The following is a 14,479-nucleotide window of genomic DNA, read 5'->3' on the forward strand; positions in this document are numbered from 1 at the left end:
TTCCAAACATTTGAGATAACATTTTAGCACTGGAATGATTATTTAATTGGAAATAAGTTCCATGATCAGACAATCCAAATACAGGATTAAAAGGAAGAACAGATGACAATTCAGTGAATGTGCTTAATTACTGTTTTGCTTTAAAGATATGTATCAACACAGATATTTTCCCTATTGGAGGTGATTATGCAAATAATCCTGTAAGAGCTTATGTATTTCATTGCAAAAACAAATGATGTCAAGAGAGAACTGCCAGTGATGTAAAGCATGCATGTATCCTGACTTGCATGCTCAGCCAAGGTTCTGGAGCCATGATAGCTCAGCCAGATGAGATTTGTGTAGTGCTGGTGGAAACAGTGCCATTGGCAAGAAAACATTCTCCAAACAGGAATGCTTTGTAAACTTGTATGTAGAAGAAGAAAAAAGCAGGTGCAAAGCATTTCAGAAAAACTATAAAACTGAGGAAACAAATGTCAAGAAATATAGCTGAAGCCAAAGATGTTACAGTTAATGTGAAGCATCCCCAATGTCTTTCTGGAACAGGAATAACAGTCATTTAGTAATTTTTTAATGTGTCCTTTTGTGTCAAATTAGAAGCACATATGGTACAGTCCGAACTGAATTTTCATTCACTTACGATTTTCTGTTGCAAATAATGGCTTAACGATGCAATATCTATTAAAATATTGTTTTTTAAGTATATCAAATACAAATGGTTCATTTTAAAGATTGTCACATTTCACAATCCCCAGGAAAAAAACTGTGCTAAGTTGCCACTTAAAATTAAGCTTTAGGTCAAGTGTGTTCCTTTTAAGAACCCGCCCAGATACCATTAGTGGTATTGTTCACCCCTTAGGTTTATACTTTGAGCAGTTTCTTGTAATCACACCAGATATTTTGCTAAAGTAGTATCTTGGAATAACTTCAGATTAATTAATGCAAATACAGTTCATAAAGAAAACTCTTTAGAAGTGAGTATTTTAAGGTAGCGTGTGTCCTTTTTAGCATGCTTGCTTCTATCGTGTATATTTAAGCAACTGAAAGAGGCTGTATTGCAGGCATTTTCTAGTTGACTGGTAGCATCAATATTGATGACTCTTGAAAAGGTGAATTATGTACATTCTTTCAAATGATAATTGTGGTCAAATTGCTTCATATTTTTGGAGGATGTGTTTTGTTTTTTATTGATCTTGAAGCTCTTTTTTTCTTACTTATTATATGATTGTTTGTATTTTGCATTTGCACGTACCTGTATAAAAATCTGTTTTGCCTGACATTTTGTTGGTGTTGCAGACAACAAATGCTACAATACTGTTACCATTTTATGGGTAAATACTGGAGAAAAAAAAAAAAAAAAAAAAAAAAGAAAACAGATTTTTCCTGCCGTTTCTTAGAAAAACAACTTCCAAATCAAAACTAAAAATTTATGAATTAATCTGAATAAATCTGGTTCATAAATCAAGTGCTAGTGGCTTTTTAGCCACTGCATTCTGAATTGTTTTGAATAATATATTATTCAAATAATATAATATACGTAAAGAAGGCTGTAAGAGGTGATGATCTCACAGTGCGTGTTTAGCATTTTTTTAATTAGAGTGGTCCAGTTATGGTAGTGATGCATAAGGTTATGCAGCCTTGGATAAACATTCCTGGGGAGGGGCAAAAGCCTGTAAGTTTTCTGAATTTTATTCTTTATTCTGCATCTGCTTTTTCTCAATAGCTATGCAAACTAACATGATAGAGGATAAGATACTATTTATGAAGAAAATAAAATAGCTCAGTTTGTCTGAAGTCATCTACTTTAAATATTTGTCTGTTTTCTTTCCAGGTAAGCTTTAGAAGAATTTTAATTTATTGTAATTGTAGGCTGTTGAAATATGGAAAAGGTTAATATCCTGGTACTAGTTTGTGTTGATAAGTTTTACTGTCAAGTGGAATTTCAGACTATTGTTTGTTTTGAAATGAAATTCAATGTTTGTATAGCATTTTGAGGAAATTAATATTGACATTAATTGATAATAACCATGTCAACTCCCTTTGTGGATAAAAGTTCAACCTTAGATACTCGTATTTTCAGAGAAAGGAAATTTGGCATGCTGCAGCACTAAATGTGATTGGCAGATTTTGTTGCTGTTTTATGGTTTAGGACCAAGTTCTTTTAGGTTTGATCTCCACCCTTCAGTACAACATCAATTAGAGTATCTGTTGAAATATTTACATTTAAGTAGCTGCATTTTACAAAATCTACAGAGAAAAGATGTATCAAAAAGCACTGAGGCTTTTAAACTATGTTTTTCTTGACCCAGCCCTTGTACTTGGCTTAGCTTTGTAGCTGCTCCCCTGCTCTTCTGGTTTCTTTTCAAAACGAAGCACAGGAGCACATGAAGTTGTTTGTTAGGTGCGCTGTCATCCATCATGTGAAATTTAGAGTCAAAGCTTTACTGTGCTGTGATCTGCATTACATTTTAGTAGCTTCTGGTTAATAAAATTTTTACCTGAAAATGCATGGTTATCATAGAATCACGGAATGGCTTGGGCTGGAAGGGGCCTTAATGATCATCTCGTTTCAACCCCCCGCTGTGGGTAGAGTTGTCACCCATGAAATCAAGCACTAAATCAAGTTGTCGAAGGCCCCATCCAACCTGGACCTTGGAATATCTCCAAAGATGGGCCATCCACAGCTTCACTGGTCAGCCTGTATGTTCGTGGCTCACCATCCTCTGAGTAAGGAATTTCCACCTAACATTGTACCTCAATCTCCTCCCTTTTAGTTTAAAGCTGTTCCCCCTTGTCTTATCATTATCTGCTCATATAAACAGTCAGTATTCCTCCTGTTTGTAAGATCCTTTCAAATAATGGAAGGCTGCAGTTAGGTCTCCCCAAAGCCTTTTCTTGCACGGGCTGAACAAGCCCAACTTCCTCAGCTCTTCTTCATAGGGGAGGTGCTCTAGTGCTCTGATCATCCTCATGGCCCTCCAGAAAGGCAATCTCTTCTTCCATTTCACAGTGTCTGACTGAAGAAAGCAAACAGGCAGAAAGGTGATGAGAAGGAAATATATGCTCAGACCACACGCCGTCCTGTCTATTCTTTGTGTTTCAGCTGTGCTTCAGTGAGGCACCCAAGCTGTCCCCCCGCACTCAAGTACAGCAGGGCCCCGACCCATTTTCTTCTGCTGTGGGAAGCTACCTGCTTTTTTCCTCTGCAATGCCATAACGCAGTTTATGTCTTGTGCCAGGCACAAGTTGGTTGTTTACACTGACGATCAGGTGACAGCCATCCTCTTCTTAGCTGTATTTAATAGAAGAACAGTTTTGTGAGACTTGCTGCTATAAATCATTTGGCCAGGCACTGGCTGGAGAGGCCGAGCTTGCCAAGGTCCATGTTAGAAGAAGAAGAGTTGGGTGCAGCTGTCCTTCAACAGTGAAAAACTCCCACACATTGCTGATACTCATTTAGTCGATTTGCTGGTGAAATTTGCTGTCCTATCTTATATATGCATACTTAGGAAGGTTTTTGTTGCTTTTTTTTATTGCTTTTTTTTTTTTTTTTTAACACAGAAAATTCCATACTCTGTCCCCAGCATTATATCTGCAGTAGTGGAACCAGATTCTGCACTTCTGAGTGCTTCTTCTGTTGGTTTTGATTGCAGTATTTATCTAGCATAAGAGGTTGTTTTTTTTTCTGGATTTCTGTTTCCTTCCATGAAATTCTTAACTGTCTAAAAGATGTTTTTTTCACTCATGATACTGCCAAGTTGTGAGACAGTGTGGCTTCTTCATGCATACCTTGCATATATCTGCAGACTTCTGTGGTTTTATTGGAGGAAAGATAAGTGTAATCATGTAGGTAAGTTTTAAACTAGCTGCCACTAATTCAAACTTCATTCTAGCTTAATGATTGTAGCATACCTTAAAACCCAACCAGTTTAATAGAGAAACATATTTTTTGAACATGTTGATTTAGTTTTTTTATGAAAATATATCAACCTTTGCTTGTGTATCTGCTACCTGCAAAACCATTTTAAGTAGAAACAAAAGATTAGTTTGTAATAATAATCCCTTCCTTTGTTTTGCACTTGTGTTTATTTCTAATGTCTGTATTTTTTTGTGTCTCTTTTCTCTTTTTTGCAAAAGGTGTTTCTCAAGAGTGACCGGGTTGCAAGAATGGTTCACAGTGGAGGATGTTCTGCAAATGACTTTAGAGATGTTTTTAAGAAAAACATAGAGAAGAGAGTCCGAAGTTTGCCGGAAATTGATGGATTAAGCAAAGAGACAGTATTAAGTTCTTGGCTAGCCAAGTATGATGCCATATACAGGGGAGAAGAGGACTTCTGCAAACAGCCAAATAGAATGGCCTTAAGTGCTGTATCGGAGCTGATTCTGAGCAAGGAACAGCTTTATGAAATGTTTCAGCAGATTCTAGGGATCAAAAAGTTGGAACATCAGTTGATTTATAATGCCTGCCAAGTAAGTACTGGTGTCTCTCGGTTCTGTTGTGTTCAAAATCTCTCACCCCCAACCCCTGCCAACAGGTAGAGCATCTCGCCTTCAGTTTTAAATGCATCCCCATACTTCAAGGAAGTGAAACCACTCAGGAGGGAATCTTTGCACAATTTGGTCACTGGAGGACACTTTGGAAAAAGTGTGTATGGTACTTTTGCTACAGAGATCTCCTGAGACCTTTTACAACTCCAGTGATCTATGTGATTCTGCAGAATGTTCTGTAGCCTTTATACCTGCATATATACCTACATAAACATCTTTATAAGAAATTTGCTGCCATAATTAGATAGATGGTAGATATTGAGTTCAGGATGCCCTTGGCTGTGCAGTGTTGAGAACTCGGCGTACTTCTTTGCAAACATCATCTGTGAAGCTAATTTGCACTTTTGCTCTGTTGTTCTGCTAGGTAATGGAGATGATGTTCCCTGTAAATCAGTGAATCAAAAACACTCTATTCAGCAGTCATATTCAGGTTTATAGGCATAGTCTATTGCTAACCAGTAGTGTAAATAGTAAAAAGAAGTGTTTCACCTGTCCAATCTTTGTAGTGAGGCAGCAACAAAATGAGCATTAGTTTGTGATGAAAAACCTGAAAAATGCAAGACATTTTTTGAAAGTCTCATGACTGACTGGAGCAAATATTTTTCGTATTTATAGTTTTTAAACTGAACGCACACAGCTTTCTCACCCATTTTTTAAATAGTGCACCATACTGCAGCTAAGCTGTTTTGTATGTATTACACTGAAGGTCAGTTTATGGCTGTCCTAGTACAGGAACAAGAATGGAATTTGCCTCAGTTTTGTCCCAGTTTTTTTTTTCCATTTGGCTCTTAATTAACATACATGTGTATCGTGAAGCTAACCACTTAGATATGCAAGTTGGTAACAAGGTTCAGAAACACTGAAATCCTAGGGAGTTGTCTTGCTTATTTAATTGGGGGGTTGCATAACAGAACACACAAGCCTAGGATGTTTCAGTTTGGTAAAGACCTCAGGAGGTCGTTCAGTCCCGTGTTCTGCTCAGAGCAGGATTAGCTGTGTGTACAGACCAGGATATGCAAGGCTTTTTCCATTCAATTCTTAAAATTGCCAAGAAATCCAGATAGACTGCATGAACTCTTAAGACAACCTGCTCCAGTACTTGAAAACATGAAAAATTAACAACTTCTCCACAGTTACAACTTATCTTCAGTAGGAGCTGTATGGCCTGTCTGACGATTTCTTAAATCAGGTTTATGTGTCACTGTGAGTAGTCAGAATCTGCTGTTCGTGTTCATTGTGCTATAGGAACATTAACATGATTGTAGAGCCTCGAATACTAAAACAAATTAACTTCTTCCTTTAGCTTAGAAGCAGTTCTGATGATATGGACTCCTTAGGCTCTTTTGTGTATCTAATTGAAGACTTCCTGGGTTTGGTTGTTGATTTGTAGGAATTTTGATGCATCAAAACTGGTTGGCTCTCCTGTTCACCAGTTCTCTGTTCTTGCTCCATAACCTATGGAGAAACTGAAACATCACAGCAGCTCGTTTTATCTTCTGTCATGGTTGAGTTTTGAACATGGGGTTATTTTCTTTTATATTTGGTGAATAGTAAAATAGAAATTATTTTACTATTTTATGTATTTATATATAAAATATTCTTATGTTTATATATATATATTGTTTTAGTAAGAAATTATCATGTGGTAGGTAGCAAGTGAGAGGCTGGTTGGCTCTTCTGATAGGCGCGAGGACACAATGAGGTGAAGAGAAGACTTTACCTCTTCCTGATGTTGAGCTCTGAAGGACATGTTGTTTACCTGAAATTCATATGAATACTGGAGGGAAGAAAGGGAGATGTCTCTTTGGGAGCAGTCATAGAAACATCTACATAATCAGGAAGAATGAAGAAAGACAGGCTTCAAGCACACGCACTTCTTGCTTTGGGTTCTAGCTTACTAAGGTTTTCCTTTTCCAGAGAAAGCATGAGACTACTTTGCTAAAGCAAAAGCTTTCATTTCATACTCCAACAGTGCAGAGTTGCTACCTAACATAAAAAAATCCTTTATTCCTCATTAGAATTTTAATAAACTTTTTAGTTTAGAGTGTATTTTAATCCACTCTATTCATAGAGTATTTGTAAAAGATGAAATGAAGTTGGACTCCAATTTCAGTTGACATGGCAGTTTTCATTCTCCCCTGGAAGTACCTAGATGTCTTTATATGTAAAAGCTCATTTCTGTTTCCCTTAGCCGTTGCTGTTTATAATAATGGAGACTTGCAGATAATGATAATCAATATTGTCTGGGAGCAGTGAGATAAGTGAAAGTCGAAACAGATGTTAAAATTGTATTTTTGATAGAGGTTTTGGTGAGTTGGCTTCTAAACTGCGCTTATAGCAGAGAATCAGATCTTTATGTGAAATACTGAATATTTTGCAGCTCTGAGAAGCACCTGCTCTTAACAGCAAATCTGTACAGTGATAATTTGTGCAGAAAAGTCTGTCTTTTTCTTTCCCCTTTTAATTCCTTCCAGCCCTTTGAGAATTCCAGTCTGAAAAATGTCTCACAGCATCGATGATAAGAGTATATTATCCTGCAGCTACAGGGCTGGAAAGCAAAGAAGGATGCTATTTGTAACAGTAGGTGGTATCGTCTGCCAATCTCCTTCTTGTGACTTCTGCACTTTGAAACTTTTTACTGTTTGTCAGCAACCTTTGCTTTCCAGCCTGTACTAAATGTTTTTCTTTAAATCTTAAACCCTTGCGTATCCTGCAGTAGGTCATCAGAAGATTCTGCTAGTACAGGGGTTGTTGGAGGTCCACACAGGTTGCAGGTCTCCGTCCTTTGTGTGCAAGCGATGAGAAACAGTGTTTGTACAATCAACACAAGAATTTAATCGGCAATAAGGTGAATAATGGCAGACCAGCTCTCTGGCATTGTCAGACAACGTGCAGAACTGTGAGAATCTTATGAATTCTTCCTTGAAGACTAGCTTTTTGTCACAATCTGTTGCTGTATGCTAAATGCCTAGACACATCCTTAGGTACTGAACATTAACAGGAGTGTTCACATCAGGACATTAAAGCTTTCTTCTACATCTCCATTTTCAACTTCTGAACTTAGACCAAGGCTAGACCTGCTGCTGAGCATCTACATCTCTCTGTGATGAAAAGACTCCATTTGGAAGTGCTAACACTTTCACCTGATTATTATTTACATTGTGTTGCTTTGATCTGTGTTTTATGATAAAGAGGTGATTGTCAGTTAGTTGGGACTTAATGATCTCCTTGACTTGCTTTTGAGAAGCTTGGCCACTGTGTGTTGTTCTGGTTTCTTTGATTTACAGAGATCAGACGTGATAAAGTCCTTTTTTGTCTTTTTTTAATTATTCACTGATGTAGAAGATAACTTTGCAGAAAGTCAAACTGAAAGTCAAAATCTAGCTGCTTTGCAGTCATGCACTGTTATTGCATCACTTCACCAACTCCAGAATTTGTTTCTTTATCAGGTAAGCCATAAGTCCACACAGAGGTTATTTTATTTTGACACTGCCTTTGTAGCATTCACTTTTTTGTCTGATCTCAAACCCCTTATCTTAGGGGAAGGGTAGGAGCAAAGAAGCATAAGCAAAGAATACTTTTAAGTCACATTTTCTTTTCTGACAGGTAATGAATAATTCTGAGAACACATCTGTTGAGTCTTGCTTGTACTGTCAGTGTTTTGGGAATCAGCCACAAATGATATGGTACTTCGCTTCAAGTCATGTTTATCTGTTTTCAAGTCCTGAATTGCTTCTGGTTCACATCCTCTATTACCTATAGCTTTTATGAGAAATATCTCTTTGTGTGTCTAATAATGATAATTATGGACTATATTGTATCTTCTATAATTTTTACAGTTTTAATTTTAAGAAAATTGGTATCAAGTATTTCTCCTGAACCTAAGGCTGCTCTTGGTGTTCAGTATAGATGAATTTTAAAGATTATTTCACCTAGCAATTTGTTAACATGTATAGCAGTTTGTTAACATCCAATTAGTCATACAGTTTTGGATAAGTCAAATTAGGGGCAATTTAACCTAATCGTGGCCTTCTTGACTCTCTTGAATGTTTGTAGCTCTTTTCCTTGGCTCAGTAAGATATGGAAAAGTAATGCAGTGATGTCACAAATCACAGATTATCGAAAGGAAATTCACACTACCTCTGCATGTTTTACTTAGAAATTCTTATACCCCATATGAACTATGGGGACAAATGCAGCTAGATCAAACACGGAGAATGATACCTTTCAACAGAAAATTTTGGTGTTAACTTTAAGATGTTCTTTATGAAGTAATGAAATCAGTGTTAAGATTGTTTAGGAAGGAATACCAAAAAAAAAAAAAAAAAAAAAGATTAGGTTTTTTTCCTGTCTCAGCTTAAAAATTGTTTAGTCTGTATATTGTAGAGCATGTGATGGTATGCATCTGGGTATTTTTAGTCAGAACAAAAGATGTGGGCTGTGCAACCAGATATTGTAACGTGACCAAGGCTTTAGGTGACACATTATCTTTCAGATGATCAATAATGGCTGCTGTTACTTATTTTATCATAAATTTTACCTGATACAATACAGTAAACTCTGAAAAATGTTGAGGAGGTCCATTGCTGTAATTTCAAGGTAGCATCAGGTGCTGGATGAATTGTCACTTCTGTCTTATAAGTCCCCTGTAGGATGAAAATATGCTTTTCCCTTCCTAATCTATCCTTATTCCACTGTTTCAAAACATTAAATGTGACATGGTAAATGTGAGCTTGCAAAGTTTCTGCACAGAAAAACGATGCAATAATGATGTACTGCCTTTCAGAACAGGTCAGTATTTTAGAACTGTTATATGTTTCTGCCAGCCTGAAAGGTATTTTATGCCTTTGATATCAGAAACGTTCAAATGCTAACACTTCAGGCTTGTTCACACATAAACTCTATGGGTTTTGAGTACCTGTAAGTACAAGAATAAATCTTATCTCATGCCCTCCTCTTTACAAAAAATCTACTTTCTGATTGATTTTCCCTTTTCTTTAAGGAAAACAAAAAAAAAAAAGATGCGCAGCTGTCTGTGCATAAGTGAGTAAAATATTTCAAACAAAATATTTAAATGGAGAAATAGATTGTCTTTTCTTACAGGATTTTAGATTTGGTCTCTTCAGGAAACATCACTCAATTACATGCCTGTAGTACTTTCATATGATTTCAGCAGTTTCTGTTACAGTGTTTTTGTTGAGCTGATTCATGCATCTTTTACCTCAATTTGAGAGACCTTTGGATGTCCTTCTCTAGACAGAAAAGATTTGGTGCTTCAGAAATGAGAGCTGCAACCTCAAGTAGTTCTCCTAAGATCAGATCTGAAATGATCTGTCAGAAATCTAGAGCTTTGCTGGAAGTATGTCAGACAGGCTTGGATTTTGACCTTACAAATGTGAGTTTTGGTGAGAAAGGAAATCTTGGAACTTCCAAGTTATTCAACTTTTAGTTCTCATAAACAAAAGTATTTTTTTCCATGATAGCAGAATTTATTTTGAAAGTGTCTGATTGTCCCCAAAGGGTTGATTTGTTCTCATTTACTCAAATGATAGAAGAATGATGGAGAGAATATCAAAGCATCCTCAGAAAAGTAATTTACTTTTTAGCATGTTTAAATATCTGACTCTGAATAACATTTAAAAGCCCTGCAAGTTATATAATGGAGAAATACTTTGAAATGTTTTTCTGTGTGCATGAAGGAGTACTGAAAAAATACTAGAGAAAAATAGGGTATTAGCACAGTAGTTGGCATTTTCAGTACTTGAGGTATTGCAGTGTCCTTGTTATGTTCAGCAAGTGAGTGATTAAAATTGGCTTTGATATATGCATTTAAAAGGAAAACCCGAGTGGCACATCAGGCATCTGAGAAAACATGCAGTTTTAATCAATCTTAAGACACCATGGATTTTTCTGTCATAGAGCTGTATATCTGCTACTGTGGCTCCTGTTCTTGCTTTGTGTGAATGAGTTGGACATATACAGTTTTTAGTACCATAAATGACAACCACCAGCAGCCACAGAGTAGTAGATTCACTTGCATTTTCTAGTAGATTTTCTTCTAGGCCTGGTCTCCTGTGTACCTCCTTCCTTGTCACAAGAGGTGAGCCAGGCTTTACTGAGAATCCACAGGCAGCTGCAGAGAGAAGTGAGACTACTCCTCCCCAGCTTGTCTTGAGCCCACTCTGTGGTTTGAAGTCATTAGTATTGGGATTTTGGCTGCAGATCTTTCTTTGTTTTTGTTTTCCGAACTTCTTTGCCATTCATTGAGTGCAGGAAAGCATCAGCAGAACATAAAAAGATTAGGAAGTTTGCTTTGGCTTTGTAAAGCAGTTTCGTTTAAGCATGTTCTAATTTTACCTACCTCTATATTTCTTTCCCTAAAACACTGCTTTGTAGTCTTAAAGAAGTAATTAATGCTGTTTTGACATTCTCCTGAGTTCCAGATCCAAGTAAGTTAAGCTGCCTCAACACTGGAAGCCAAATATATCCAGCATCTAACCTGCACTTTTATTAACATATCACTGCATTTGACTCATCATGTTTCCAGCTGAGGAAAAAGTTCCTCTGGCTTCATAGTAAGCAATAAAAATAAAGCTCTTCTCCCAGGGAAGAATTGTTGTTTTACATTTTAAAATATAGTTTATTTTTTGTTTTAAAGGAGAGATCCCCTGTCTTCAGGTAAATAAATACCAGACAAATACAGTTGTTACATATATTCTTAGTTTGATTTCCAGGCTGATAACTCAATTCATTAACACATCTGGCTTACTTGTGCATTTGAATGAATATTCTTAATCAGTCTGAACAAGTTAATGACCGTTTGCATGAATTTGTCACCTGTCCACTAAGATATGGCAGAATTCTGTATTCCCTTTTTTATTCAAAGTAAAGCAGTTTTGCTTAAAACAGTCACTTCCAATACAAGGATCCATTTGATAATTCAGGTTTGATCCTCTGCAGAGTTTTTCAACAGAGATGTCTTCAACTGTTAATGTGAAACTAGCAGAAGCAGCTGAAAAGCCACAAGAAGAGAATGAGCCTGTTTTTCTCTCTCTCACGTTCTGGTACAAAATGTCTTTTTCTGAAGCTTAAGTGCTTTTTTTTCCTGTTTCTGAAAATTTTGAGAGATCCCTCTTAGCTCTTCCTTCTTGAGAGTAATATGCCGCTTTCTTTACAGCTGGCTGCCCAGTTAAGGTTCCTGCACCCCAGTCACTTTGAAAGGGAAACCTGGAGGTAAACTTGAAGATAAGCCAGCTGCCATAGAGTATATACATATTTTGAACAGAAGCATCAAAGTACAGCCATGACACAGGATAGACCGTCCTATGCAAGAGTAATTGTGTATGTAAAATGGCTGAGAGATCTGCAATTCTGTTTGGATATCCCATCTCTAGTTATTTATTATCTAGGAAGGTGCTTTCGTGTTTCTTCTGAAAATGAGAGATCTCTTGGATCATCTTTCCGGCTGTTCTCTGCTGACGCTGTCCTAATATCTTAACTGTAGTCCTTCCTCAGAGTCCACCTCAGACACAGTCTCATCCCAAATGAGGACTGACTAAACAGAAGAGCCAACTTGCAGGGACATGCTGTCATTTATTCCCATATTTTGTGCTACAAGAGTCAAAGACAGTTGTTCATATCATCCAGATTAAGTCTGGTGTTAGTGCCAAGGCTGTCTGCTTTGTGATTAGATGTTTGTCATTTCAGACTGCAGATGTGTTTAAAAGACATTGCCTGTTTCTCTTCTCTATAGGTCTTCTGTGGTAGATTGACCACATTTTAGGTTTTTTCTGCTGTGGTCATGAAAAATTCTTAGGTCAACTGCAGTAACCTGTTGGGGCTTTTTTGTCAGTTACATGAGTAGAGATAAGAAAAAAATAATTGCCCCTCTCAGTCTGAAAACTTACAGCCTGATGGGAAGGGATAAAATAAGAAGAAAGTAAAAACAGAATCTATCTGTACTTTCTGTTGTCTTGGAGTCTGTTTCTTGACAAGGAAAAAAAAAAAAAAGACTCAAGTATGTTAACTATAAACTGGAAAAATATTGAATAAATATTAATACTGGTTAGATAGGAGAAATCTTTACTTCTAACTACTGTTAAAAGCTGAACTTTATGCTAAGCTCAAAAACTCTGGGGCTGTAAGAGAAGAAATAGCCTTTTGCAAAGGAAGGAAGGAGGCACTATTAGCCAACCTTCCTTTGGCCACTGAACAAACTGTTTTCATAAGCAGTTATGCAATACCAGGCATCCTAGTGTGGGAATGCTAGGACTACCTGTAAATGAAGGAATAAAATACTGATCTCTGGCTGAGAGTCTGCAAAGGTATGCACAATTTTCAGGAGCAGCTTTGTTTTATTCCTGTTATAAAATCATGTCTGTCTGACACAGCCTTTTCTTCAGACTGTGTTTTTCCTCAGGGACACTGGAAACAAAGTAAGATATTATCTGAAACATCTCTCACTCCTTAGGAATGCTTCTTTGCCCGATGTTCTAATTTACTGTATTGAGCAACTATTATTCTTTACAGATAGATAGCAGGCTTTCTGTAACGAGTGTTTTCTCACCATTTTAATGGTAGTAGTTCCCTCCTGTTCCTGTGTTTCCAGGAAAGTGGTATCTGAAAGCTTATGGCTTCTGGCAGCGGGAGAAAATTTTCATGTCTCCCTGCAATTATTAGTCTAGAAAATTCGTTCAGAATTCTGACAGCAGAGGAGGATGAGTGAGTCCTGCTGCGGGAAGAATGCATTCTGGACACGTTAGGTTTGGCAATTGGATTAACACAAAGAGGAAACAAGAAATGTTCATGTTTGGTGACTCCACCTTGTCCAGGACAGATTAATGCATCTGCTAGGTCGACACTTTTATTTGCTTCTCACTTAGGTGCAAGATGTCACAGAGACTGCTGAGGGCCATGCAGGCTTCTGGCTGCTTCCCCTGGCTGCTCATCTGTGGAAGTACAAATAACATGACTTTGAAGAGCTTAAAAGTTTCCACAAGACTTAGAGCAAAGGTCACAGAATCATTTAGGTTGGAAAAAGCCTTTGGGATCACCGAGTCCAAACATAAGCCTGATCAGTGGAGTCCTATTGCTAAATTGTATTCCTTATGGGTGCATTCAAGCCTCTCTTAAATACTTCCAGGGATGAGGTCTCCACTGCTTCCCTGTGCAGGCTGCCCAGAGATTGCTGAGGGTGACACATTCAATGTGCAAAACAAGTGAAGCTTTGACTTCTTGGGTTTTGGCACCTTGTTCTAAGAGCTGGTAAGAAGTGATGGAATGAAACTGACAAAAAGGCACAGACACAGTTGTGGGCAGAATTACTAATGTAATGGAGGATATTAAACAAGGTTTGTCAGGAGTTGGGGAGCTAATTTCAGGATTAAATGAAGAAAAATTACATGTGGAAGAAAGATTTATGACAAAAGGCTTCAGGGGGAGACTATAACATTCCCTCTCAGAAAGGAGAGTGCTTATAAATGTGGTTGCACTAAAACAGAGTATTTGAACAAGAAATCCATTCTCTAGGGAAAGATCAGAATGGAAAGCAATATTGATGATGTTGTGATGAGGGTCACTTGCAGGCCAAATGACCAAGAAAGTTAAGTCGTCCATGAAGAAATAGTAGAAGTCTCCCAATGGGAGGCCTTGATCGACAAGGTCCATGGCATTGTGCAGGCAATCAAGAAAGTTTCTAGATTATTGGTGACACTTTCTCATTGTGAATGCAAAAGGATCAGTTGGGATTAGTACTCAATGACTAGCTGCTCACAGAGGAGATAGAGGTAAATGTGACCACAGGTAGCAGCTGGGCTGCAGAAATCACCAGTTGACAGAGTTCTGGAATAGGAGGAAGGCTGAAAAGGTGCACTGTAAACTTATTTGGTAAAAGGATAGCTATGCTGAGACTCCAGAGAAGCTGCAGTGTATGGAA

The 14,479-nt window shown here is 37.4% G+C and overlaps 1 protein-coding gene across 9 annotated transcripts in view; it reads left to right on the forward strand.

The window, feature by feature from the left end:
• The window catches only part of CADPS2 (calcium dependent secretion activator 2), a 302,854-nt gene that overhangs the window by 95,745 nt on the left and 192,630 nt on the right, over positions 1-14,479 (forward strand). For all 9 annotated transcript variants that reach the window (XM_042815716.1, XM_042815717.1, XM_042815718.1 and 6 more), the window contains exon 3: positions 4,135-4,467. In XM_042815716.1, coding sequence (XP_042671650.1) covers positions 4,135-4,467 — 333 coding nt within the window. The remainder of the gene's footprint in view (positions 1-4,134; positions 4,468-14,479) is intronic.

Source organism: Centrocercus urophasianus, unplaced genomic scaffold (assembly GCF_019232065.1).
Source record: "Centrocercus urophasianus isolate 14NV4802_14NV808 unplaced genomic scaffold, USGS_Curo_1.0 seq_15, whole genome shotgun sequence".
NCBI classification, from domain to species: domain Eukaryota; kingdom Metazoa; phylum Chordata; class Aves; order Galliformes; family Phasianidae; genus Centrocercus; species Centrocercus urophasianus.